Consider the following 27,999-nt stretch of genomic DNA (forward strand, 5'->3'; position numbering starts at 1 on the left):
GACAATCGTTCGTATGCATTGAATTGGGCAACAAAGGTGAATGGAAGGACTGGGCATTTTAAGAGCTATTCCTAAATAGTGTACAAGAATCATGCATCGCCTGTGCTGAATGACTCAAGTTACACACACACGCCCTCTGCATCTTTTGCTCTATTATAGTCATACTACTTTACATTAAACAAAGACCACTCTTCCTATAGCATCATGCTTACAAACATAAAGGTGCCTGTATCTCCGAACTTTACAATGAAATGTGGGGTTTTTATTAGAGCAATGGGCTCGGCTTGGCCAACTGCACCTTGTGTGAAAGTTTCATGATCAAGCTTGCCAATCCTAGATTTCGCAATGTCGCCACCAGCCAAACTGGATCTGGGGGTCGACCTCTTCGACGACGACGACCAAAAAATATTTTTTGGGCTGTTTGCGACAATGAACGCGAAACTTTCACACAAGGTGCTGTTGGCCAAGCTTGCTCATTGCTCTTATCTTAAACCCACGTTTCATTGTAAAGTTTGAGATACAGGCACCTTTATGTTTGTAAGCGTGATGCCACACTGGGGCAGTTGCTCTAGACAGAATCTATTTCATATGGCATAAATCTTAAAAATGGGTGGAATCTTGAGTTGTATGGGCGCTGTATGGAATGAAAGGGATCTTGGGGACATCTGAATCTGCATGGAGGCTAAAGGAATATGGGTGGTGTCTAGGAATATGCGAACAATCAGACAAGCTTAATTTCTGCAGGACAGCCTTTTACATGAGACAGAACAAGCTGAAAGGAATCTTGGGGAAATCTGAATCTGCATGGAAGCAACAAATTATGGGTGGTGTCTAGAATATGCGAACAATTGGGACAAGCTTGGTTTTGTGGCCAGTTTTACATGCCGAGAACAAGCCGAAAGGAATGACAAAAGCTCACTCATCCCGCTGATCGGGATCTTCACGTCCGTTAAAAGTAGTGTGCATCATAATCTCACAGATATTGAATTAGGTGATATAAAGCTTTTACAGCCTCTGGGTCTGACACATACCTCAAGCAGCACCGTAGGCAATAGCGGGCAGCGGGGAACCAATCCACCGCACGAGGTATCCTGATTTGAGCTCTCTTGATATTCCCTCACAAGAGCCTGAGAACGATGAGGTTGTTTGGCTTGAAGCAATCAATTGTTGGCTGATGGTGTTACGGGTGTCAGGGACTTAATACAATGGATTGTTGTTTTTGCCGTAAGTCTCTTGCATCATTCCATAGCTGATGAGTAAATGCCAGTCCTAACAAATGCATAATATCCATCGGGAAATGTGTAGCTATGGAAGCTAGGAAGCGTTGCGAATGGACTGGGGCGACGTTGACCAATAGAAGAACGTGTTTTTAAACATGGCCGGTTCTTCATATATCAGGATTCCACCTGCCTGTGAGGAAATATCATTGCACTGCTAATAGGTTACCTCTGTATCAATACCCATATAGTTAATATACCTTCATTATGACTTCGCCATTAACAATGGAGTACCTTTAATGCAACAAAAACGGCATCCGTGATATCCAGATGGGCCTATAAGCCCTGGCCATTCTGGAAGCTGCTGGCATGTCGCCACCCACAAGCACCAGTGGTATTCTCGGCGCGTAACATGCTACTACCAACTTGAACATGAAAGCCGTCAGTGGCGATTGACCTAACCCTCGAGAACTGGTTCCAAAAAGTTAATTGCATCGACAGTCCTGGGACCAGGAGTAACACATATTTGCAACATGTTCTTTTGATGATATCGGACTTCAGGTGGTAATCCAAAATTATCAAGCGTGAACGAGCATCATCATAGAGGGTTGCTGTGCTTTGAACGGCTGAAGTCATCTGTGAAAGCATCAAGCTCGATTACCAATTATCAAACAAATGCGTCTTCTTGATCTCTTCATGAAAGGAGAATCAAAAATATCGTACATGATGCCATCGCCATTCGCCGAATAAGGCTCATATTTCAAGATCACGTGCTTCATCATCCCTAACAACTAGTTCGAGCTGATCACGCAAGTGGGAGATACTTGATTGTTTGCTTAGGCTTGTTGTCTGATAGCAAAAGAAAGGCAATATGGGCATCGAAAAGAGAACATGAATCGACAGCAACATACCACCCATTTTGACACATTAATTGGATACGACTTGGCTTGATCGGATAAAAGGAATGGCTTCTTGCTCGGTAGTGAGCTTACGAGATGCGGCTGTCGGATCACCAATATACTTGTTGACCTTTTTAGCTATTTTCTCGCATATTTTGCGAGCCTCCAGAGTCATTCCGTGTGTATATGTCAGCGCCATGGCAACATGTTTAGGATCGTTTCAGTGTTTGAATGCGAAAACTTGAATACATTGAAAAATCGAATATAATAGCAGCCACGTTCCTATCAAATCCAAATTCATATTCATCGGTGCCTGGGAAACATAAGTCTCTACAGTATCTTCATGATCCCATTGAGGAGATCGGTTTGCATATGAGGGTTGAAGCTTCCTTCATCAGTTTTGATCACCATCTTCATCATTTCTAATACCACGCCGGTTGCGGATCTTCTTCATTTCAGCACGCCCCCGTCGATATCTTCATCCAATACATCCATTACATCGACAGCTCTGGCAATAAAAATGATTGAGTATCGTTTACTTTGAAGAGTGTAGGCAACATGTTGCACTGCATGTAAAGCCTACTCCAGCTTCATGATGGCTTCTGATGCTTCATTTTCGTAATCGGGTGCTCGTAATGGTGGTATGATCCCATGATAATCGATGGTTAATCCTGTGTTATATAGTGCTCTCATTCATTGTTAGGAATACCTCTCGAAGCACTGCTAAAAACGCATCATTAAACACGCTATGACCATATGACTTCAGCTTGATGGTTCTATTGCTATTTCCACCGCACGCTGTTGGTGCTCTGTTTTTAGGATCATCAATGTGATTGTCTGGCGAAGATGACAGTTAAAGCAAACGTGGGTGGCTACGCTTGAGGACATCGGAAAAACAGAAGAAAGAAACAATTTTAGTGGAGGATTTCAACACAAGATGGGTGTGGAGGGCGTTAACCACAATGGTCATGTTTACATTAGCGTTAAGCACCTAAATAAGAAATTTATCCAAGAAGCATTGTTGCTACCTCTATACATACTACATTGCAGCGAGAAGCGTGACGATATGACAGGTCTTGGCTAGCAAGAAAATAAGTGATCTCTCTCAGCTGGATTAGATTGCTCTTCTCTTCCCTCTCTTTTTTTCAACTTATCATGAGCAACCTTCCAACCAGCTCCGCTGTGGATCTTCTTAGTAGCTTCTATTGAGTCTGATACAAAATGTGAATGAATAACTGTTTCTACTACAAGGAGGTGGCACAGAGGGGCTCGATGTTCGGAAGAGGAGATAACGCAACAAGAGATGATACAAGCCTTATTGATCGATTCAATACAAATCCTACCACTCGCACTGGCGGTAATACCACTGCTCAAGGCCAGGGCGAACATTCGACCGCAATTCTACAAGCATCCACGAGGTGGTGAAAGTAAAGCCCTCATAGCTCTTCGACGATACCATTGGACAACACGAAGGCTCAAATTGGATCGGAGCATCACACAGCTCCAAAGAAACTCGCCCATCCAATCTTATAGCATCTAACGGAAGGAAACATGGCAATCTACCAAGTAACTTACCTGATCGATGTAATATCAGTGGCACAAACAGAAATGGCACGATTATTGGAGGACATGTCTGTCGATTTGTTTCGCTTGAGAGCTTGTGAAGGCCACGTAGTGCAAGATTGATCATGACCGAAGCCTTCAGACGTACAAGCACAGATACAACCCCCAAAAACAAGGTATGAATTGTACGTAGCGTGTCGTCTACACTTTGTTAACTTCCATTTGTGTGGATAGCTATATTGAATCATGACCATCCCTTTGGAGTTTAAGACTTACAAATAAGCCAACTAATCAACCACCAAAATGAAGTGAAGTGTTCCGTGAAAAATACAGGTTAGGACAACAGATTGCATCATTCGGCGAACAACGAGGTTCTCCATAATAGAATTGCATGCGCCAAGCGAGTGATCCATTACCATCAAATCTAATGGCTTGAAGCATATGCCAAGCAGACGACTCCATCATGACAGGTGAGGCCAAAACATTATATGATATGTTCAAACAGTTAGGTGTGTTTTTTATTTTGGTGAATCAGCGCATGAGAATGAGCCTGTACAGACAACAGCGGAGAAGGTTTATCGAGATGATTTTGAGGTACGATACTGTTGAGCAACACATTAAACTGCCCCACCCCATAATAAGCTAATACGTTTCCTCAGGATACCAATGAAGAAGACCAAATCGAAAACGAGGTTGAAGAGAGAAGACCAACAAGAAGCTGTCAAGGTTATTCCTGTTCATGGTTGTTTCTTATAAACACTGCTAATCCAGTTTCATTAGATCCAAGCGTCAACGTTCGCAGCTAAAGCAAGAAGCGAAAAAGCAAAGAAGCAAAAAGGAAGCAATAGGGAGTCCTATCATTAGTGACACTGGTGACCATCGCCCGAACATGCGGCACAGCAACCCCTAAATGACCACGAGGAAGAAGAAAAGGGAAAAGGTAAAGGAAGAGCTTACTTAATAATGAATATGTATAAGTTGAAGGCACGTATCTCGGTGTATCCGAAGTAGCTAGCTAGCTTAAGGAAAGTTAATATCTCATAAATATCTGGTACAATCATTAATGACATCTTGGTGGTATCTAAAAGGCAGCTATGGACTGTCGTATCTCTATTGTTAATCTGCTGCTAATCTGGTTATTTATTATGAGCTGCTCAGGGATTGGTATATATCATCTTTCAATTGCTGTCTGCTATAACCTGAAAAAAACCTGCTCAAGTCTAAAGGGCACATATGTTCAGATTTGCTTCATTTTGAACCCATATTTTAGCCCCAGTGCTATATGAAGTAGCCTGTCACGCCAAGAAGGACCCCTAGCAGAGCAAAAGATGCAGAGGGTCGTGCTGTGTAACGTGTTACGTTTGCATGAATGGAAGGGTCAATGTATACATTCTGCCGATCATCTAGGAACAGGCATGTGTTAGGATAACGGCCATACTTTATCCAATCACTAATAAGAGATCCACGCATGGGAACGATGCCCTGCTCTAGACATTATTTCCATGATTAAAGCAGGTTGATCCGAGTTTGACTGGAGTTGCACAAGAGAGATTACATCACCTGGACATAAAAGCATCGTTCGATGTAGCTGAACCGATGTAATCTTGGGTGTGAGCGTAATCCTCAACCAAATCAGCTCGGATCAACCCACTTTAATCATGGAAATGAATGTATAGGAGCAGAAGCATCGTCCACCTACAATAGAATGCACAAAGCAGGAATGTCAAAAAGTAGCCGTTAGCTGCCAATGTATGACATAAAAAGTGAGGGTTGCGTACCTGTCATGCATTGTCCCTGGAGTCCTGACTTTTAGCTGAGTTACCCAAAGAGGTCCTTCTGCATCTTGGCTCTCCCAGAATCTACTACTTGGCAATGAACAAAGACCATCATAGAGCGTCACGCTTACAAACATAAAGAAACGTATTGGAGACAAGAGTTTGGCCAACAGCACCTTGTAGGAAAGTTTCGCGATCGTTTTCTGCCATCCTAGAGGATTTTCGTTAGTTGTCGCTACCAGCCAAACTGGATCCGGGGGGGTCCACCTCTTCGACGACGACGACCAAAAAATATTTTCTTGGACTGTCGGCGCATTGAACGCAACCACACAAGGTGCTGCTGAGCCCATTGCTCTAATAAAAACCCCACGTTTCATTGTAAAGTTTGGAGATACAGGCGTCTTTATGTTTTACCTATGCTGTAAGCGTGATGGAGTTGCTTTTTCCTAGTGGATGGTGTCGTCTGCATTAACGGAAAGATGAAGAGGTGAGTGAAACGGCACGTGGTGGTTACACAGACACCTCCTTGACAGGTTGCTACACAAATGGATGATGATGATGATTGCCTTTTGTGAAGGTACGTAAGTAAACAGCATCCAATAATGAAGGTGTGTCAAGGTATGCATCACATTTGCATGTAGAAGAAAGTCGAGTTGCATAAACCAATTTGTATATGTAAAAAGATACATATACATATTGAATGAGTCACTCATCCTGAAACTCAATGGAGGGATCTCTTCACTTTTTCTCTTCTCAAGCTCATCCCACTTGCCACTCCTCCTTATTGTATCACAAAAGCCATATACTTCTTGCACGACCGATAACCGTACCACCTTTATTATTCCATCTTCGAAGCAATAGTATGTAATCCACAAGCTGGCAACCTCCAACAAGCGTGTAATAAGTAAACAATGCTTTATTTCATCTAGCTATCTTGCTATGTACTGTACATTGCCACCACCATCGTCGTAGTCGTCCTCCGCCATCATTCGTACTCGTACTCGTCACCAGTCGTCAATCTCATCCGCCACACCAACATCAAAAAATACACAAGTTGAAAAGAATGGGATCTTGCAGGCTTCCTTTTGAATCTCGTTGTCGTCATCATTGTCATTGTTGTAGATGGGGTGATCATCGTAATCATCATTGTTGTGAATGTGGTAATCATCGTAATCGCCGTCTCTACAAATAAGAAAGCAAGCAAGTTAGATCATCTGGTACCGGAATGATGACGATTTGGTATATCGTTAGGCGATCCTCTCTAAGGAAGAAAGCAAATCAGAAGGAATTCACAAACCAAATCACCACCATACGAGCAACGTCGGGCGATCCCTTGTTCTTGAGAAGGCACTGCACGAATCACGCAAGGCCAGTTCGATCCATGGTAAGGAAGGGCATCACTTACGTAGAATCCAGGCTCATAGTTGTTCACATTCATCTTCTCCAAAGAAAGAGTGATCCCAATCCTTCCAATCATTTTCCCACCTCATGAAAAGAAATCCTCAAGGGAAAGAACGAGACTATCACGAGAAGAGCGTGTTGGTTAAACACATTCACAAGCTGTTGCAAATCCCCTTTTACCTCAACACGGTGACCATGCTCTTCCAACAACCCATCGTCATCGACCCATCAACTCAAATGCAGGCCTATAGAGCCCTGGACGCGTTCCAATAAGCTTTTCCAGAGCTCTATAGGCTAGTGCAGAACGACGCAGCGGCCACTTGGTACAGGCTGGGACTTGAACCCAAAGAGATGATGATGATGCCCCAAGTTGCATTGCCTGACCAAAGAAATCTATTCGGTTCATTGTTAGCACACACACACAATAAACACCCTTTTCATTGTTTGTTTCATTGTACTTGCCTTTTCCATATACACAAAGACCCGTTGTTGTTGGTTACTGGAAACCGAAAACCATGGTGTAGTAGTGCAGTTGAGCCGAAACAAAACGCCAAACGAGCCAACGTCCTGAAACCAAACTTGCTCTCTATGCAAGCTAACACGTCAATGGAACAAGTTGTGCTGCAACATTGGACTCTGAATGTACCTGTTGACACCAAGCGTAAGGCGGGAATAGCAACGAACAAGAGGAAACAACGGTATCGCCATGGCGACAACCAACCACCAACCACGCTCATTCCTCAGCACTTGGACACACTCACTCTCTGACAATGCACGTTCACAACTATACTAATACCTCACAACCAACAAGAGCACTGTTTTATAACACATTACCTTGATCGTAATGCCGTGCATGGAATGAAAGCAGAGGAGGGAGAAAGAGAAGAGAAGCGTCGTCTCAAGTCGTGGAGCTACCGTCCCCAAGTTTAAATCCCCTACTGCTATTACACTGAGGCCACTCAATGGCCCCACACATACACCATCCACCCATCATGATCATCATCACCCTCACGATAGACAATAGGTACACGTAAATAAAAGAAATGATGATCCTCACGTATAGCAAAAGGGTGTGTGCCATTTTACACTTTACATGATAATGATGATCCAACAACAGCCATTGCCTTTATACTACCAGGTTAGCTCGAATCAAGGAAGTTCAATGATGTGCATGCTGGGCTGGAGCAGGACAATCGTTCACATGCATTAGATCGGGCAACAAAGGTGGTTGGGGGGAAGGAGCTATTAGCTAGCGGTTTATGGACTAGAAATTATACAGATCCAAGCAATTGATTAAATATGGATAGCAAAGGGTGGTAGGATCCTGTAACGATGAATACTGTGAGGGTGTAATGTGGTTGCATAAACGTGTAAGCTTTATTGTAAGATCATTACTTCATATGCAATGTTAAGCCATTGAACGAAGTTTACGAGCGAAGCGAGCAACCCGAGCCGCTTGTCATGATTACATGCACTATGAATGGCTCCTAGATCCGAACAATGCTAACCCTACAATGCACATAGCATATCCCCATCACCAATGTACACCAACATGCTATCTCAGGATACGTAATAAAAAGTGATTTTTGATATTGGGTGATTTCATGACATTAACAAACAAGACGCATTTTGCGAGATCAAGAGAATAACGACAGCTTTGTTGATGTATGGAGTAAGAAAGAAGGATGGCATGAATGGATGGGAAATGAATATCGTAACAAGGGTGGAAATAGTAACGTTGGATGTCGGATCAAGTGTTGGTTGGATGTACATTGTACTGCCGTTTCCTCTTGCCTTGATATCTTTATCGTCCACCACGAGCACCTCCACCACGGTTTTGATTACCTCGACCACGACCACGACCACCATCTCTTCCTCCACCACGGCCACGGTTACCACGCATGTTGCGCTGACGACCTTCCTCTTCCTTGACCATGTCCACAATCTCCTCAGGCACATTCAGATACTTGATGGTATTACCACGGATATAGCACTCGGGCAAACGCCAAAACTTGTCACCATCGGGAGAGGTTTGAATCACTTCACGCAGCGTCAAATTCATCCAATTGTCGCAGTTGACCAAATGGCCGTTGAAGGTCTCGCCATTCTTGAGTTCGACCAAAAGAGGGTGACCAGCAGCCGTGTGTAAAAGAGATAAAGGTAACATGGAGTGTCTATAATTGAAATAAGGAGCCTGATCGGATCGTCGCGTGCTGTGGATCTTACGTTAGAGCCTTGTTGAGGAAGAAAACCAATGGTTGCCAAAAAGTCCGGAGTTCAAGTTGACCCTACCACGCACTGCGTTGCTGTCAGCTTTCTTTCCTTTGGCTCCTCCATTGAACACATAACCACACAACCACCACACACACACAACCATGAACGCACCAGAACGTTTCGAACTATTTGTCATTCCGGAAGGAAGAAGAAAGTAGGTGCAACATTCGATTGTAGAAGCTTCAATGGCTGACTCTAGAAAGAGTGGAGATGGAGATCGACACTAGAATCCCCAATGCAGCCACTTTCAAGATTGAACGAGAGGACCATACGCTAGGAAATATGTTACGATCGTAAGCGAGAGCAGCTTCCTTAGCATCATTATGTATTTGGTAATAATGCAGCATTATAGACAGCTCTTGAAAGATCCCCGTGTGTTATTTGCCGGCTACAAGGTGCCACATCCACTCGAACACAACTTTCACGTCAAGGTGCAAACCGTACCAGGCACTGCTCCAGGCCAAGCATTGAAAGACGCTACATCAGAATTGATCTCGGAAATCAACACATTGAAAAACAAGTTCGATATGGATGTTATTCGACAACGAACATTCGAGGACGCCAAAGCATCACAACAACCAATGTCTGTCTTTGAACAACAAGATGCACATGTAGTCATGGATACGGACATGCCAACGGATCAACCAAGTCGAACCGACGTCGAATTCTAGTTTCATCTTGTGATGTATTTTCCCCCTCCCTTCGCTCTTCATCATGTATACAACAAAATCTTATCCATGCACTATTAAAACCCAAATCAACGCGTAGCATCATCATCATTGCATTATACACAGAGATGGAGTGTCATTAAGGATATATAAATATGAGTGTGCGTGTGGAACATGAATATCGTGGGGTAAAAAGGTTGCCAAGTTACGTTGCACATGGTGAGAAAGGATCATCTTATTCCCACAGTGCAAACACACACATCATGCGGCACCCCAACAGTATTATTGATTGCATTGTATTCGTATTTGGAGATACACTACAACTTGGCCTTGATATTGCGAGCAGCAAGAGCAGCGCGTAATTGCTCATTTTCCCTAATGAATGTCATGGCACGCTTTTGCAATGATTGTAAGTTGAGTGTGTGTCATTCTTTCAAGCTTAGACAATGACGTACCTTACGCCCATTGGCTTTCTCAAAGACTTGTTCAAGTTGTTGTGCAAGCAAAAGATCACCACGGATCTTGATCTTGCCAGTCATATAAGCTTTTAATCCTTGAGGGGTGTGAGTTGAAAGTTTACTATTGTATTTGTCGCGCACGGCATACCTGTCATACTACTCTTATATGTTAATTCGCTGTACGTGTGCATGCATATGTGTATTGAGATACATTACCCGCCTGTTAAAAGATTGACCATGTTCTTATCCTCGACTTCAACCTTGACGACCTTGACTTTGCGCTTCATTGTATTCTTGATTACGTCTTCATCGTCCGTAATGACTGGCATCACTCCTTTTCCTATAATAACAGGTTAATTGCTGCTTTTGAATAATGCTGCTTGATCCAATTTGGAGCTCTAACCTTGAAGCAAGCAGTACCTGGATATCATGTTAATTCAAATCCCGTGCAGTGCTACTACGCATTCAACCTACCAAGTAGCCATGGGCTTTCTCTTTTTCACGATGGTGAGAATAAAGAGTGCCTTCATGTTAGGGATAAGCGAAGGGTCTTCTTGCAGCTGACGTTCTAGTTCAGGCATGAGCAAGTCGCTAGCTAGTTGTTTAAGCTGCTTGATGTCGTCATCGTTAATAGAAACCATAATTGGAGAAAATTGGAGGAAGAAAAGAAGACTACAAAAGGTGTTAGAATAATGGGACAGAGCCATATATCAATGTCAGAGCGGCATGTGAAAGTTACAGGCTATGCTGGGAACAGGCCACATCGTATTTACTAGTACACGACGCACAACCCCATCTGCATAAAAAACTACCACGTAATAGCAACCAAAGGAGGAAGGCTATAGTTTAACCCTGCCCCAGACATCAATCAAGGACGTGGCTGGTATTGCTTTTTGTACATTGGAACCATGGCATCCAATCAAGAAACATCGACTCATACTCCATACAACACCATCCAAGCTAACGTTGGCTGCCAAGAGTAGGGTCAATATGAATACATGAGCTGACTAGCCAATCATGCGGGATCACCGTGTCAATCTCCGCGCAAGGCGTTCTTTTATAAAGAGGGAGTGGTGTTGTGCCACCACAACAGGGACAACTTTGGCATATACGTACACGAAAAGAAATGTCATCTTCTTGGTCAGCTAGCAACTATAACACCCACGCATCATTTGTGCCCAAACTAGGGTCCATCATCCTTGGTATGCTTGATCCTCAATCGGACGAAAAAATCCTCGACTTTGGTTGTGGCGACGGAGTACTTACCCTCAAGCTGGCCGAGCAATGCAAGTCTGTTGTTGGAATTGATGCCAGCAGCAACATGATAGAGAAGGCAAAGGCAATCGCACCTCCGGATACCAATATCGAATACCACGTTGTGGATGGCCATGATGTGGCAGAATGGTTTGATGCCGCATCTGATCTTACCCCTTTTGATGCTGTTTTTTCTAATGCAAGCAAGTATAACTTTGTCAAAGGATTAAAATGTGGGGACGTTAACATTGGATTCCATAGCACTTCATTGGCTCAAACGCGACCCTATCAAAGTCATTCGAGGCATTCATCATGTCCTCAAACCAGGTGGACGTTTTGTAGCTGAATTTGGAGGATTCATGAATTGTGGAGGTATGCTTCCATTATCACTATGCCACATTCAATTGTCGTCTTTTATTGATTGATGCATGTTTTAGAGATTCACACGGCATTGATCACTGCTCTCAATCGTCGTGGTTTCAATGGCGAATCTTTGTCACCATGGTATTTCCCATCTCCCGACACATACAAGACCCATCTTGAAAACAATGGCTTCCAAGTGAAATCCATCGACCTCGTGCCACGTATGACCGAGCTTGACACTGATGTGGGAGGATGGTTGCGTACATTTGGTTTTTGCTTTCTTCAAGTCCTCCCAACTGATAAGGATCGTGAGGAGGTGATATCTGAAATCATGGAGCATTTGAGACCTTCCTATCAACGCGAAGATGGGAAATGGTTTGTGATGTATGTGCGTCTTCGTGTTGTCGCATACAAAGCAGCATAAAGTAATAGCATTGTTTACTCAGCCAATTATTCCAACATGATATACAATAAAAATGCGATTGAAAATGTATTTGTATTTTGATCTAAAATTACTTTTTGCCTCGATCCTTAATACCCAAAGTCAATGTTGTGCCTTCTACAATACCATAAAACTCCAAACTCTTGCTATTGTTGAGGACCGTATTGGTTACTGAAGTCAATTTTTGTTTGCCAGCCGGCATGCCAAGTTGTGAAGATATACGATCCTTGAGTGTGGTGATAAGAGTGTTTGGTGGAAGATTCGAAATAGTGATAGTGCTGCCGTTAAGGTTCCATTCAGGCTTCTCTGGCATGTTTGGAGTAACAATGTTGACAGATATTTCAGGCTAATGATGTATGTATTAGTATGATTGATTGATCCATCCATCCATGTATACATTGCATAAGAACTTACGGGTGGTGCATTCCATTGAGGCTCCATTCCAGGTTGTGCATTATCAAATCGAGGTCGCTTGGCATCTGCTTGCTCTAAGTCCTCCTCTGCTTTACGCACACCACCATCCACCATTGGTGGCGTCGCTGATGCTGCTCCCATCACTGGTGGCTGCACCGGTGCCTGTGACACATACATGTTGGGAAGTTGATTGCTGAAAGCACCCGAAGGATCAGGCATCGGTGCTGCACTTGCTGTTGGTGCTGCACTGTAATAGGGTTGCTGTACTGGTGCTGCTGGTGCGGGTGCTGCTGGAACAGCTTCTTGCGATAACGTAGCATCAGGCATTCGTGGTCCATATGTATCACTAAAAACATTGGGTTAAATATCTTATCCTCACAAGTAGCCATAACCTCAACTTACGGTGTAAAGCCCTTGCTCCTATGAATAGCTGCAATTTGCTCTTCGATGGATGTGTTTTGTTGAGCACGTTGTGTAGCTAAGCTGATAGTGGCAGTGTGACCATCCCAAGTAACACGTTCCTTCTTCCTTGCTTCCTCTTCTTCCTCGTGGATCTTTTTACCAATCGCCGTCTCCTCTTCACCAAAGATATCAGAACGATAACCAGAAAAGTTCTTGAGAATCTTGGCAACATCCGTTCCTTCTTGAAGCAAGTTGCTGTCTTTGGTCTTTGCCTCTGCTGCCAGCTTTTGTTCCTTCCATTTGGGATCAAGAAGTTCAATACGCATATGGTGATCCATTTCTGAGACTGGAATGGCCAAACCACAACGAGGACAGATTTGTGTTGGTTCATTCTTCTTGGCTGCATTGGCACCAAGAAGCTTGGGTTGATAATCGGTGCGAACTTTGATGGCTGCAGTGGTATCGGGCACCTTGACTTGTTCAGGAGGTGGTCGTTGCTCTTCCTCTTGATCACTCTCTTCTTCCATATCCACATCTTCGATCTATATCCCAAATGACATGTTAATTAACCAATCCCCCCTTTGGGCAATAAAAAGAATACATACATCCATCTCCACGTCACCAGGTTTCTCCTCTTGTGGCTGCTCGACTAAAGCGTTCATTCGTTTTTGGGCGAGTGACATGTTCTCCAATTCTGATAAGCTCATGGGTGGTGGCAAATCCATTTGATCATCCGCTTCATTGAATTCAACCGTTTCCACGACAACGAAATCATGCCATTCAATGCTTGCATATGCAACTATGGAAACAGGTTAATCATCTACTACTCTATCACCAATGATCACTTTTTACTTACGTCGTTCTTTTTCATCCTCATCTTCTTTCTTCTTTCTCTCAGCCTCGGTCCATGCAACCCATTCAACACGCTCCTTGACACGGTCGAGAATCTTATACTTTGTATTCTTGTTCATCAACAACTTTTCCTTGAGATCCTTTGGCGGTGCCAACACTTTGGTGTATTGCTTGACAAGCTCAGTGAAAAACGGGAATAGGCTGTGTGATGGCCGTAAGAAATCGAATTGATAGTTGCGTGATTCGCGTTGTGCAAGTTGATTGATGAATTGGCGACCGTTTCGTGCTGCAAATTGTGCTGTAAGCTTCATGATATCCCTATTTTGATATATCAATTAATGTACCCCAACATGGCATATCTAAAAAAGACACACTTACAGATCTTGAGCTGACATGGCAGGCATCTGTGCTGAAAACTCAAATGGCTCAGGCTCTTTTGGTGGTGCATTGGTGTCTTCCTCTGGTGTCTTGCGTTGATCTTCCTTTTCTTCTTTTCCAGCCTTCTTCGATACTGAAAAGCAATGCGACATTAGTATTCTTACCACTTTAAGCGCCATCTTTGTGTCCAAATACCTTTGCCTTCTCGAGCCTCGCTAAGTTTGAACTGGTAATAAGCGTGATATGGGTCGCTGGGGTTCAGAAAACAAAACTTGGGATTGTGTCGTTCATTTTCACGAATACGATCTTCGAGTTGTGCAGGTTTGTTGGCGAGAAATGCTGCAGCTGTGTCAACCGTTTCTGTAGTGTACAAATCCAGAGATTAGTCGCAACGACAAGTAGTGAATGGGTGACAAGAATCGTACCTCGAATGTTGGGTGGAGGGTAAATGATGCCAACGATGGGTTTGTTGCCTTCTCCAGCTGGGGTGGACGAGTTGCTGACATCGACTGCTGGTGATCCATCAGTTTCCATCAAGTTGGGCTGACTGAGAGCGGTGGTTGCCATGATCTCAAGTGGAAAAAAGAAGTGTATGAAGGCTGCCAGATGACTGCGGTCTCAGAAATACGTGCGGTGGTGAATGTTTTATAGCTCGCATAGATAATTTATTGATCCCTACGCCCTACAGCTCATCTACTTCATATTGAGTAAACTATACATCCATTCAATCAATCAATCTTGTATGACTATCTTGCCTTTGATATGCTTGCTTTGATTAGCAACCATCTTTTGCAGCTTTTCTTCCTCATCCGTGACTATTGAGAACCTCTTTAGAGTTATCTCATGGTATAGTTTGAATGTATATGTGGGGTTGATGTTGTATCTAATAGCCTAGGCTTTGTTGATTTCACATACATAAAGCAGCGTCAAATTACCTAACTCGATGATGTCAACCCTATAATGAAGAGACGATCCTTAGAGAGCATACGATTTCATCCTGGTAGCATCCAATTGGACCCGTTTGATAATGGAATTAGCTGACTTGGCTAAAAATCATTTTAGGCATTCGTTACCATCCTGCATCTTTGCTATAATCTAAGACGATGAATAGCTATTAATGAACAAGGAATTGACGCAGCAGCAAAATCATACGTGTGCGTTTAAGCAGGCTCAAATATGGTCTCATTTTTCAACAATAGAGGTACGCACTATGACACCTGCATCACCGGCTACTGCAATGAGGAAGGTTGATCCGTAACCGAATTCTTCACCATTTAGATATCATAGTACGCTTTTCTCCTTCCGTAACCTTGTCCCTGACAGCAAATGATGCAAGTGATTTGGTACCCACATAATGGGGAGCCACCATAATTAACAATGCCGCTATATAAAAAGATACCTTACTTCATCTCTGCATTGCATAGTAATCCAAGCTCTGGATTTGAGATATGAATAAGTGATCGCCTCCAGCAGGTACTCTTATGATGTCACTATACTTTTATTGCCGAGTTGAGAAATGATTGTTGCATACGGCCTTTATTCTAATCACAAAGGAATCATCCCCATATATACCATCCATCTATATACAGGTTCGTAATGCTTACTTGCAAGCTTGGTGATCAATTTGTGCATGATAGTTTCGATTTCCTACAAGTCAAGGGCCAATCATGTGGTCTATTAGCCTAATAGAGAGGGTGCTGCAAATCGAACATAGGTGCATCATCATCATAGCGTCAATATTGTGCCGCATTACATGTATCCAGCAATGATATCAGAAGAATGCGCATGTATGCTGACAAAGATATTCTCGTTTATTTGCTGTACTTGTGGATAAATCTACTTTCTGTACCAAAGCTGGGTGATCTTGGTCTACAATCAAGTAAAGAAAAAAAAGGCAATGACCGAGTTAGCCATATGGTCCGTGCATCTTCGTTTTTGAATTTCCAAACTTACTCTTCTCATCTTGCGTTGGAGTTGGAAGATACCATAGAGCAATGCCTCAGCAGTGGGGGGACAACCGGGAACGTACACATCAACAGGGACAATACGATCACAACCACGGACGACAGAGTATGAGTAGTGATAATAACCACCACCATTGGCACAACTGCCCATAGAAATGACCCAGCGAGGTTCGGGCATCTACAAACAACCATCCCGCTTTAGTGATCCTTTGTCCTTCGTATCCATTACCATTCAATTGTATTACCTGATCATAAACCTTTCGAAGAGCAGGAGCCATCTTGTTGGTGAGAGTACCAGCAACGATCATGACATCAGATTGACGAGGAGTAGCACGGAAAATAATACCAAGACGATCCTGATCGTAACGAGGAGTAGAACAATGCATCATTTCCTAAATGACAAAGACCTTTCAGTATTCCCCTGCGCGTATGTTGCACATGCGTCGTTAAGAAATTTACCACAGCGCAGCAAGCCAAACCAAAAGTAACGGGCCAGAAAGAACCTTCACGGGCCCAAGCAACAACACGATCGACAGTCGAAAGAACGTATTCTAATGGCGAATGATATGCGTGTGAATTGTTGGTTTCATATGTCATTTTTGGCTGCTGCTAACCTGCACTGTTGTTAGGCTTAAGTGCGATCTCCTTCACATCGTCGATCTTTCTGGTGACTTCAGTCGACATAGCACGCTTCGATACTGAGAGTGCCTGAGGAGCGATTGTGGTGGCTATACAGAGAGAAAGAGACGTCGAATTCAGTTGACATGTCGACAATGGGTGCTTCGTATCGTGAAATCAAGCGTCGTTGGAAAGCTTACTCATAGCACGCTTAGCAGCATGCAATCCAAGTGCCGTCATTGCCATTATGGAAGGTAAATGGGCGAAAAGAGTAGGGAGGGATTAAGGTATTAAGGAAAAGAAGAGGCTTGAATACACTTGTCCTCAGACTCAACAACAACTGGGCGTGTTTTTTCACTGATAGGCTTACCGTGGTGTAAGATTTCTGGCCCCGCCATCGGAAGCTGACGTCAACCAGCCATCATTCATTGCCACAAGTATGAAATGGATCACCATGAACGAGAACGCAAGACCACCTTCAATCAATATCCACGCATTGAACCATAAATAAAGACGCCATTGTTCATTTCCTTCATCAATCATTTCCTTGCAAAAGTCGCTGCTTGTTTCTTTGTGGGGTCTCTCCAAATGCAGATTCCCAATCATTGATGGATACTTCTAGATCGTTTTACGATGCTAGCTTCACACAGCCTGCTAGACTGCCCTCATGATAGTTTGGTACTTTAATAGAAAAATGAGTCCATCCAATACCCAATCGTGCCTTGTGAAGACTTACCATGTATATGAGAAAATAACGGCCCTATGACATGAAAAAGGCTAATATATCCAGATTAGCAAAAACGCTCATTGACAAGATTGCAGCAACTGAAGGTTTAAGATGTGCATCACCACCGCAATTATGAAACAAACAAACAAAGAGTATAAAGCGTATGAAAATACAAAGAAAGAGGGCCTGTGTAACCACTCATTGTTGACAAACAGAATTCGTTCAGCGATATTACTATGACGCACGACCAAAGCCGAGTTGTTTGGATCGTATGGGCGTTGTTGATTGTATATGTGTTATCCATAGCCTCTTCTTGACCAAACATTGTCAATCATTTAGACCATGCACATGAGCTGCATTACCTGAATAAAGCATATAGGAGATTTGGAAATGGATTGAGGAGTGCATAAAGTGTAACCATGACAAGCTGCTTGAAATGAAAATTTGTGTTGCAAGGATATAGCATGTTTGCCTTGTTGTAGTAAAATAGGCCACAAGATCAAATGCTGTTCTATATTAGGAGTAGCCTCCAAACATCATGAAACCAGGGCTCCTTACGCCGTAAAATGCACTCCACGGAAAGAAGGCAACTACGATGCAACCTAGTGTCAATACGCAGGAGACGCTATTTTTTGCTTGCAGCATGGAAAACATAGAATATCTGGATAACAACGATGCATGCATATTTTACGGTGTCGATCGGTTATAACGGACCGACAGCGTATGTGTGTGTAAAGTGCGGCTGTTTTCAATGGAGAACACGCACCACAACGATAATAGTGCAAACATTAATAGCCGACAACAATGCACAACAACGTATAAACAACCCAGCCATTCATGGTTTGTATGTCATGGGGATCTCATGAGCTGCACAAGCGATCCTCGGTTCCCGACCACCCGCTGCAACAGCCATCTTTCGTTTGTCGATGTTCTAGACAAAGGCTGGTGTCACGATGCAGGTGTAAGAGGATCAAAATGCATTCTTTCTGCTCACACAACAACCTCTCTTGGAGCATAGAAGCTAGTAGATTGTGTATGTGTATGTGTAGCGTTACACCCATGTTTGCTGCCTTTGGGCTACGACAGGCAAAGACATACACCTGACTCCACCTTCTCGGATCGGGACAACCATTGCCACATGCACCGGTTGTAAAAAAGAAGCATGTGGTGGTTGTGATAAAACACCAAATCTAGCAACTTTATAGCCTTTGGCGTGAGATTCATCTTAACCGGATTGGTCAACAAATGCGACGTGATCTACTATCGAGGTAGTTACCTTTTATGAAAACAGAAAGAACAAGCGACCTAGGCCTTCAAGTGCACGTTTGCACCATTGTGCAACCATCCTTTCGAATGCCACATGCATGTCGGTCAATGCAAATGGTGTTCAATCTTATTATTGGGTCCATGGTAATGGATGAAGGCGTACGAATAAGCTGATGATAGGTGGTTATCCAAGGCTAGCTTAAGGTGATTCACGACGCCGTACATGTGGGTCTGTGCTTTTGTATGTGTTTCCCACGACGGAAAGAGATTGGCTTCCAGAGCTTTGGAAAGCAAGCAAGTGGGCTGAAAAGAGAGTGGGGGGGTACAAAATGCAAGTGAGATTTTTTTCAGATTTCCTCATTTTTGGAGCTCTTTCTTCTCTCTTTTTTTGAAACGCCATGATGAAAGCTGTTGAAGCTCTACCTTGTCTTTTGTTCCCATCAGTGAATGATGCACATAATGTTGTCCTTGACACAAGCCCCATTCAATGCACCAATTTCTATTACTTTAACACATCCACCACAACCACCTATGATGATGATGAAGAATCGCCGCCATCCGAAAAGGATGAGCAATCTGATGGCTCTGGCAATTCAAGTTTGTGTCGCCGCCCTCGTACATCCTCTTCCAATCTCTCTCGACATTTATTGCAACAAGACAAGACTCGGCGTAAAAAACTCAAGCGAAGCAGCACCACCGCATCCATTCTCAACTCTCTCATTAGTGCTAGTAGTAGTAGTAGTGATGAAGAAGGAGAGGATGAAAACAAACATCAACATAGCATTGGGCGCCAAAAAGATACTCACAATGATAAAAACCGCCGCCCCCTTGTTACTCGAAAAACAACACACGACATTGTGCAGTATCGCCCTGTCAAATTGACGCAACGTGATGCCAACACCATGTCTTGTTTAGATACACGCATGGCTGAGACTGTAAGATGATAATGCAGAACATTCTTATCCTTTGGGATGATGTAGCTGATCATGCAAAATGCATCTCTACTATAGCTTCGACTCTTTTTACCACGTCGGCTGTCTGTGGCACATGAATGGCGTCTGTTGTATAGCATGGATCAACATGGCTCGAGCTTACAGACACTTTTTTACAATGTCCAAAAACATGTGGGCCCTTGTTTGCTCGTGATCCAAACAACGGATGAAGAGGTAAATCCCGTCCCACACCCACCAAGGCTGAGAATATCAATATTCACATTTATTCTGGCAAAGATTTTTGGAGGCTACCTTTCCGAGACATTACATATGGAGTCGCGGTACTATGGCTCCGGCGAATGGTGAGTAGCAGTAGTAGTAGTAGTGTTTGTGAATGACGCCTACTTGTCCCTTGTATCGCCTCCTGCATTCATATTTACTCACATCGTTGCCTCTTGTTGACGTAGTTTCCTTTGGAGAATGGACATGCAGTCGGGAAATCCTCGGCCTCTTGTTTATCGGTGGGCGGGTAAAAATGATTACCTGATTTACTCTGATCGCAATTATCTCTCATTGGGAGGAGGGTAAGTAAGCAAGCACAATGTCATGTGAAAGCCCAATTGTTGTTCATTCACACACATTCTTTGTCTTACATGTAGGGATGGCAAAGTGGGTCTTTGGCTTAATGGTGATTTGTTGCATGGGCACACAGAGCCATGTGCCACGTTTGAGAATGAGCCGCTTGCCGATCATACAACTTTTGAGTGTTTGGCGCTTGAGATCTGGGGATTCAAGTTTTAAGAAAACCATATGCATTAACCATACAACAACATACCAAAGCAAGAAAAAAAGGAGAGCATCTTTTGTACATCACACACAACACATGCACACACACACACAAACACATCCATCACTCACTCACTCACTCACTCTCATATATATATATATCACATTATGCATCTTTTTTGTCGCAAATACATACACATGGCACATCCAAAGTTTATATATACATTGGGTCGAACTATCCTGCCTTATACAGTCTAATACAGCAAGAATTCTTCTGTAATAAGTTGTAATAGTGTCGCTGCTTCTTCTTGAGTCATCCGTTTCCGTACATTTCTTGTTCTATCTTCTTCTTCATCATCTTGGTCATCTTGTTCTTGCTCCATTTCCTTTAGCATGTTTGTCACTGGTACCCCAATGATACGAGGATTCATTGTCAGAACCTGTTGAAATGCCGAGACGAGATCTGTTTTGCTAATCTTACTCCTGCTGTGAAGCCGCCTATTCAGGCTGGTTCCATTCAAATCGCCACCACCCTCGTCATCGTCATCATCACGTATCTTGCGTCGAGTGCCTCTTGGTTCCATACTTGTCATTACGGTGTCCAACATCATCATGTCCTCCCTTGAACCTTGCTGGTGCTGTTCCACATGTCCGTAATAAAAGTCGCTATCATCATCATCATCATCGCTGGGGTCGTCTGAATCATCAACAGAGAAGCTGTATTCTTCTAAAAGAGTGCTCCATATTGACGTGATGGGTATACGCTTTCGCACCACGCATAGACATGTCTCCCCGTCAGCGTCAACATTGGCATTGGTGTCGTTCTTCATGGATATCCCTTGTTGTGGCGTGGTGGTGGGTGTGCGCGTAAAGTAACGCGTAATGGTATTCGATTTAGAAGCTGATGAGGTTGCTTTCTTTTTGGAAACAGGCTCAATGGAAGCACTCTTTGTGGTGACAATGGTCGATTTGGTTTTTACTGGAGGTTGTTTGGCGGATGGTGCTAACCATGGCAAGGTGCTGTGATCTGCTGCTTTGGTGCATGTGCTGGAATCTGACCACTGTGCATCTTTGGTTTTTCCCTTCCGGACCTGAAATCCAAAAGCCTTCAGGGAGGACATGAAGACAAGCTGGGTGGGAGGAAGTGTACGAAAAGCGACTGGAAAAGGAAGAGGAGGAAAAAGGGAAACAAAGCCAGTGGTGGACAAAAGAAATGTGTTTGTGTTACGACGCGTGCCCAAAGGAAATTTGATAAAGGGTGGCGTATCATTCTTGCTCCTCCTCCCCCATCCACCCATCATCCATCCATATACAATAAACCTTTTTTTCCTTTCTCTATCATATTACAAGCACAACTTTGCTGTAGCGAACATGTCCCTGGCTTATGGGTTGTTTCTTTACCCCTCCCCCAAAGTAGTGGATTAAGATTTGTTATTCATGTAGGCGTGTTTGGAACAAAGGAGATGTGTGCTGCAGGAGAACATGCCATTTGCTTTTCATCATGCACATATTAAATTGGGTGACTACATCCATTTGATCCATCATTATCTTAAATGAAGACATGTATGCCATATTCTATAATAGTCAAGGGATACTACTACGTGCATTCATATCGAGGACATCTTCTTTCCACGTGACTTTGATTCACCTTTTCGCTGAGATCAAGTGCATTATGTATCGGCAGTCGATCACATAATTGATTACCTTTCATCCAAAGCAATGAGATGTTCTCCCTTAGACTTCAACTCTAAAGATATCTGCTGGATCAGTTGATCCGCCAATTTCCCTCAATATGAGTAGGAGACGATATTAGCTTTATCAAATCGATAAAGGGATTCAGGCATGAATACTTTGGGATTGAGGAGCCACATCTTTTGTACTAAAAGGTACATCCCATTGTTATCGACTGCCTACTAGTACTAGGTAATCTGCCCCTTGTTGTGAAAAGGATCGAGTGATAGGGTGATTTTCAACGAAGAATAAAGCTACATAAGCATTATCGAAAATCCAATGGCTGTTTTGATTGATGGTTATTGTTAGACGCATAAATGCTACAATCACCATCCTACTGGAAGAAGATGGTGGTGGTGTTACGACGACCATCACACCACCACCACGCAGGTTCATCGTGTGAGCTACTATTACTTTCAACAATGATTTTGGAGCATTATGGTGCTGTGCTAGTCAAAGAAACATACGTATATGCAAAATGGCGCTTGGCTTGGTGATCTCTTTTGGGGGGGAGAGCAGGTTGGCTCTATCATTCGCATATACCTTGTTTCATGTAACCACGTGATGTCAAGTTTATCTTCTCCGCCAGCACATTTCCATCCGCGTGGTTGACACTATACTCATCTGATACGCGTTTTCGCCCAACCGCTTGTTACACTCTGGCGTTTACCACTTTGGAACTTGCGTAAAGTGGGTGTTTCTTCTTTAGTGATATGATCATTACATACAACAATCGACGATAATACAAGATGAGAAAGAGATGATAATGGATTCATTATTGTAGATAACAAAGGGCGTATAGGAAAATAATAGTAGTACGCACGCCACACAATGTCGAAGGAGATATTGTATGATGCTCCTTTGTTGCACCCCTGATTTTGGATGGTTGGGATTTGTTGTTGAGTTGTCTACTACTAAAAGCAGCAAATGCTGCCCGGTTTATTCTATGACAAAGGATGGATGATGCAAGGGATATTCTTATAAATGGAAATATATATGTCATTTCTTTATATATAAGGGACAAGAAGAATAGGGAATACATTTGAGAGGAAAAGTGATACACATTATAGTGGCGAGGTGTCCTCAGGTGGATCATGGGCCCCCAAAACGAAGGGTTGGACCCCCAAGTCATCTTCGGGGATTTGAGTATTGCCTGCTGTTCTCTTTCCATCGCCTTTTCTCTTTCTTTTCTCGTTGTTGCAACTCCTTTCTCAAGAAAGTCTTTCTTTTTTCGGATACGTACACCCTCTCTCTTATCCTCACATACACACACACATACATACATACATTATCATTTGTACTTGTCCAAGGCTGCTACTCGTCTATGCGTGAACCGAACTTTAGTTTCCCTGCTCAAAACAGAGCAGCAGTCGTCATCTCGTCAACTCTTTACGATCGTCGGGCTCTCGACTGTACAGCAACATTGCCCCTCGTCAACTCGCTTACTCACCTTGCTTACATGACATCGACATCACCACGTATACGAGAAATCCTTGCAGCAGATGGTGGATTAGAACGACTCGTCAAGATTCTAGCAACATGCCAACAAACAGACCGGCATTCAATGTGGAAATGGTCGCTTGCATTTCAAAGCGTTGTCAATGTGGGCGTACGTGGCACCGAAGCCATACGAAGCCGTGTAGTGGAAACAGGCACTGTTCATGTTGTGCTTGCTATTCTCGAGAATTTCTTGAAGGCATTGGAGCATACAAGGGCAGCTTCGAATACTGTTACTGAAGATGATCCCGAACGCAATAAGCAGCAGCAGCAGCATGGTAGCAATTCGACGACGACAACGAGTGCATGGTCACTTCCTGCAGTGCCCACCCAATCAAGGTCAATGCCTATTACGCCTTCACGGAGATTTTTCGGTTCTGTCGATCAGCCACATCCATTTATTCAGCAACAGCAACAGCAACAAGTATCATCGCAACGACCTTTTGCAATGCCCAAACGACGCACTTTTCTCACCCGCAGTCCAAAGCCAAAGCCAAAACCCATCGATCCCTCCTTATCGACTATACCATTACTAAGCAGTCTATCAGCTGAAGCAGTCTTGAACAGAGAAGAAGATGTGCTCTTGTCGTTGCAATTATTGGCTTATCTATCCAAATACCCACACATTCGTCAATCCTTCCACAATGACCATCGCAAGAACGTCTTCTCTGTTGTTGAAAAGTTCACTCACCGCATACATCCCCACCCCATCATGTACTGGGCAGGAGTCATTATGCGCAACGCCTGCAGGAAGGATGAAGCACGAGGTGGTATCAGGCAATGTGCTTATATGCATTGCGGCAAATGGGAGCGGTATCCCCGTGAATTTGCTAAATGTCGTCGATGGTAAGATCAACCTTGTTATTCTCTTCACTATTGGATTCTAACATTATTCAATTAGTCGCAAAGCCAAATATTGCTCTAAACAATGCCAATCCAAAGCATGGGCGGAAGGTCATCGATGGTGGTGTGTAGAACGACATTCGACATCTCAACAACAACAACAAGCCAATACCAATGCTACTTCGACTACTACTACTACAGCTACAGCTGCAGCTACAGCTACAACAACACCAGCACCTGTAGTAGCTGGTACTACTGGAGGAACTCCTCAACCTGGAGCAGCAGAAACAGCAACAACTGCTACCACCCCTTTTCACGGTCCAAACACGGATGTCTTACCGATCCCGATTAATGAGCGGCAAAGTGATCTTGCACCAACAGCAACAACAACAACACCTACCGCACCCAATACATTGGCTGGTCGTGATATCACAACAACCACAACAACCACATCCAATGATCCTGATCGCTCCTCTGCACTACTTTCATTTACGGCAAATGCATCAGCAGATAATGGCAGTGATTCTCAAAATGAAGACAACCACCATCATCATCACCATCATCACCATCGCACTCCTATCTTGGGTGATCATCCATCTCGGCGAGAACCGCGTCGGCCCAGATCTCGCTCTAGTCACCATAACAACATCCCAGCATCAGGGTCCTCTACCGAGGTTGAAGCGGATGTAGCCGAAAACAGAATGATACGAGACCTAATGGAAGTCGATTAACTACTTTATATCCTTCACTACTCCTGGCATCTTTTTTTTTTCTTCTTTCTTTCTCTCCTTTGTACATGTATTAGTCTTGTTTTTTCTTTATATTCCCCTTTTTCCTTTTTGCATACGACCCCCATGTTCGTGTTTCTTCACAGAGAGTAAAAATGTTTAGACGTCAAACCATTCAGCTGATGCGATGTGTGATATCACAAAGTGAACATATGATCCCTTGGGTATAGCAAGTTGGTGCTCGTTACACGTACACAATGTATTCTAACGTGTGCACCAGGCAATTTGTGTTGTTGGCGGGAAACTTTACAGAATACATACATACAGCAAGGATCTGTTACCACACACAAAGTATCTATTTATATATAAATGTGGGTGCATGGTGTGTCCTTGGGGGTGGGGTGTGAATCCTTTCTCACTCTCTATATGTCTAAATAATACATTCCTTCCGCTGGTTTTGGGGTCCACCACATGGGTGACGAATGGTTGTTGTTGTTGTCATGAAACACAAGTTGCTTGAAACATAAAGAAAGAGGATGCGTATGCTGATGTTTATTGGGAATGAATATGTGTGCCAAAGATAGCGTCAGACCAAAAGGCCTCTCTACAATAAAGGATCGCCAACAAAGGGAGACCCACAAACATGCTCAACCAAAAGACAATATTGCCGACCATGGAATACTTGCGGATGAGCGGATGTCTTCCGATCATGATCAAGGGGAGCTGCAACATCTGCAGCACAAATAAATACATGCGAATACGTCGCGTAACGATCACCAGAACCAGCTCGTGAAGGCATGACGAGAATAAAAATGTAACAAAGGTGGCATTGGCCTTAGATAAACGATAAGACTCGATGGATTGGGCATACACATGACGCAGTAACCAATGGTGCACGGGCTTGTTCCATTTGCGAGCAAACTCATCATAGGTAATACTATCCATAGCCTCCATAAGTCAATCCATTCACTCACTACAGACTTAATCCTTCCTTCATTACCTATTCCACCAATCGTCATAAAAGTTTCTATCGGCAAATCTACCACGACAGCTGTCAGCATTTGATGGAGATGATACCCGTACCCATATCATCACATACCTGCTGATCTCTGCAAATCCATTGAGAATGCATTCGAAGATGATGTAGAATATCAAAAGGTAATTTGTCATGAATGGAAGCAACAACTCGATGCTGACGCGGAGATCGGATGTGTTGGGATCATACAACTTGGGTAGGATATAACGCTCGGTGGTGATGTAGAGCAAAAGAAAAGAACCCAGGGTAGCAACTGTTTTCTCAAACACATACCAAGGCCTGATTCTAAATAACCAAGGTTAATCTATACATCCACCTTGTGTCATCATGCATTGCTTACTTTTCAGTCCTTGGATACTCCATGGAATAGACTAAGCTTGGCACCAAAAGATAATCAAAGTAATTGGCAAAAGTGATATTGTCTGGATAACGTGCATTGCCTTGGATCAATTCATCTTGTAGAAATGACACCTCTGATTCCATCCCTTCGAGCTCTTTGTTGTAGTCGTTGTCGTCGTCGGCATGATCATCCTTGTGCTCAGCAATCCATTTGGGGATGTATTCCTTGAGGGATTTAAGACGCCGATACTTGATCGACAGCTCACCATTGAACGCCGTGTAGGAGTGCATTTTCATCATCATGACAATGGTATGCAGCGTAAAGAAGCCTGACTGAACCCATGGCCAATCACTATATCACATGATGAACATGCGTATTCCCTCTACTAAGCCATATCCACATGCCCACTTACCGCCAAAACGTCCAATAAATATTGAAAAACAGGAACACGGTTTGACACACGTGTTGTATAACCCACCCCGTTGTCTCGTAATGAATGATCCCCAACATGAGCATTTTTGAAAACACAACGCTGCACATGGTCGTAGCCACCATCGTCATATCGGATACAAGCAAAGCAAGACCATCCTTGGAGAATAATCGAAAAAAGCCAAGACTAAGAATGACCCCTTCCTGTTCATAGCATCGAATGGCCGTTTGAATCACGTAGAATGCCATCACAAGCCAAAACAAGGTAAAGAAGCCACGAAACGGATCGCTTGATGTTTCAGGATTGGAGATATCAAACTTTGACATACGCGCTTTGAACAAGAGTCGACGTTTCTTATGCACTTGGTGAGCACTCGTTGTCTGTGATTCAGCAATGGTGGTGGACGTTGATTGCGTCTTTTCCACTGTTGGACCCTCTGAGAGAACGGTGGTTGTAGTGGACGAGTCAATCGTGGTGGTGATCATGTCATTGCTGCCATTACTGCTGTTGTTGTTGTTGCTGATAATAGGCTCGGACGACAAGGACGATACCTCGGAGAATTCGGCTTGTGATTCATCACCATGGGTCTTTGTAGCTTGAAGCACTGCAGTCTTTAGCAGAGCTGGTGAATGTGACATAACCGAGAGGGGAGGAATGATGATGTATAAAAGTTAAAAAGAGTGTGAGTGTGTGTGTGTATGTATGCGTGTGAAAGAAGAAAAGAGGGAAAAAGAAATGAAT

At 43.5% G+C, this 27,999-nt stretch overlaps 10 protein-coding genes across 10 annotated transcripts; 4 read left to right on the top strand and 6 right to left on the bottom strand.

Annotated features, from left to right (window-relative positions):
* Positions 1 to 8,659: 8,659 nt before the first annotated feature.
* On the bottom strand, positions 8,660 to 9,022 carry O0I10_000033 (uncharacterized protein; the record flags this gene model as incomplete). Its single annotated transcript, XM_058480149.1, has 1 exon — positions 8,660 to 9,022. The coding sequence occupies one exon, from the start codon at positions 9,020 to 9,022 to the stop codon at positions 8,660 to 8,662; it is 363 nt and encodes a 120-aa protein (XP_058348672.1).
* A 208-nt stretch (positions 9,023 to 9,230) lies between these two features.
* Positions 9,231 to 9,800, top strand: O0I10_000034 (uncharacterized protein; the record flags this gene model as incomplete). Its single annotated transcript, XM_058480150.1, has 3 exons — positions 9,231 to 9,283; positions 9,333 to 9,422; positions 9,482 to 9,800. The coding sequence occupies 3 exons, from the start codon at positions 9,231 to 9,233 to the stop codon at positions 9,798 to 9,800; spliced, it is 462 nt and encodes a 153-aa protein (XP_058348673.1).
* Positions 9,801 to 10,114: 314 nt separating this feature from the next.
* On the bottom strand, positions 10,115 to 10,896 carry O0I10_000035 (uncharacterized protein; the record flags this gene model as incomplete). Its single annotated transcript, XM_058480151.1, has 5 exons — positions 10,115 to 10,192; positions 10,253 to 10,403; positions 10,472 to 10,595; positions 10,659 to 10,675; positions 10,730 to 10,896. The coding sequence occupies 5 exons, from the start codon at positions 10,894 to 10,896 to the stop codon at positions 10,115 to 10,117; spliced, it is 537 nt and encodes a 178-aa protein (XP_058348674.1).
* A 485-nt stretch (positions 10,897 to 11,381) lies between these two features.
* Positions 11,382 to 12,296, top strand: O0I10_000036 (uncharacterized protein; the record flags this gene model as incomplete). Its single annotated transcript, XM_058480152.1, has 3 exons — positions 11,382 to 11,712; positions 11,771 to 11,881; positions 11,947 to 12,296. The coding sequence occupies 3 exons, from the start codon at positions 11,382 to 11,384 to the stop codon at positions 12,294 to 12,296; spliced, it is 792 nt and encodes a 263-aa protein (XP_058348675.1).
* Positions 12,297 to 12,384: 88 nt separating this feature from the next.
* On the bottom strand, positions 12,385 to 14,927 carry O0I10_000037 (uncharacterized protein; the record flags this gene model as incomplete). The annotated part of the gene is made up of 8 exons (XM_058480153.1): positions 12,385 to 12,660; positions 12,729 to 13,074; positions 13,131 to 13,672; positions 13,736 to 13,929; positions 13,987 to 14,300; positions 14,361 to 14,493; positions 14,556 to 14,720; positions 14,786 to 14,927. 8 exons carry the CDS (start codon positions 14,925 to 14,927, stop codon positions 12,385 to 12,387), a joined length of 2,112 nt encoding a protein of 703 aa, XP_058348676.1.
* A 1,269-nt stretch (positions 14,928 to 16,196) lies between these two features.
* O0I10_000038 (NADH-ubiquinone oxidoreductase 19.3 kDa subunit, mitochondrial) lies at positions 16,197 to 17,188 on the bottom strand (the record flags this gene model as incomplete). Its single annotated transcript, XM_058480154.1, has 6 exons — positions 16,197 to 16,229; positions 16,314 to 16,502; positions 16,570 to 16,716; positions 16,784 to 16,875; positions 16,939 to 17,052; positions 17,143 to 17,188. The coding sequence occupies 6 exons, from the start codon at positions 17,186 to 17,188 to the stop codon at positions 16,197 to 16,199; spliced, it is 621 nt and encodes a 206-aa protein (XP_058348677.1).
* A 2,145-nt stretch (positions 17,189 to 19,333) lies between these two features.
* On the top strand, positions 19,334 to 20,668 carry O0I10_000039 (uncharacterized protein; the record flags this gene model as incomplete). Its single annotated transcript, XM_058480155.1, has 5 exons — positions 19,334 to 19,870; positions 19,946 to 20,101; positions 20,165 to 20,229; positions 20,335 to 20,451; positions 20,527 to 20,668. 5 exons carry the CDS (start codon positions 19,334 to 19,336, stop codon positions 20,666 to 20,668), a joined length of 1,017 nt encoding a protein of 338 aa, XP_058348678.1.
* A 239-nt stretch (positions 20,669 to 20,907) lies between these two features.
* O0I10_000040 (uncharacterized protein) lies at positions 20,908 to 21,774 on the bottom strand (the record flags this gene model as incomplete). Its single annotated transcript, XM_058480156.1, has 1 exon — positions 20,908 to 21,774. One exon carries the CDS (start codon positions 21,772 to 21,774, stop codon positions 20,908 to 20,910), a length of 867 nt encoding a protein of 288 aa, XP_058348679.1.
* A 1,934-nt stretch (positions 21,775 to 23,708) lies between these two features.
* Positions 23,709 to 25,455, top strand: O0I10_000041 (uncharacterized protein; the record flags this gene model as incomplete). The annotated part of the gene is made up of 2 exons (XM_058480157.1): positions 23,709 to 24,727; positions 24,783 to 25,455. 2 exons carry the CDS (start codon positions 23,709 to 23,711, stop codon positions 25,453 to 25,455), a joined length of 1,692 nt encoding a protein of 563 aa, XP_058348680.1.
* Positions 25,456 to 26,004: 549 nt separating this feature from the next.
* Positions 26,005 to 27,896, bottom strand: O0I10_000042 (uncharacterized protein; the record flags this gene model as incomplete). The annotated part of the gene is made up of 5 exons (XM_058480158.1): positions 26,005 to 26,389; positions 26,453 to 26,491; positions 26,552 to 26,767; positions 26,829 to 27,179; positions 27,241 to 27,896. The coding sequence occupies 5 exons, from the start codon at positions 27,894 to 27,896 to the stop codon at positions 26,005 to 26,007; spliced, it is 1,647 nt and encodes a 548-aa protein (XP_058348681.1).
* Positions 27,897 to 27,999: the final 103 nt, after the last annotated feature.

Source organism: Lichtheimia ornata (assembly GCF_029851405.1).
Source record: "Lichtheimia ornata isolate CBS 291.66 chromosome Unknown scaffold00001, whole genome shotgun sequence".
NCBI classification, from domain to species: Eukaryota; Fungi; Mucoromycota; class Mucoromycetes; order Mucorales; family Lichtheimiaceae; genus Lichtheimia; species Lichtheimia ornata.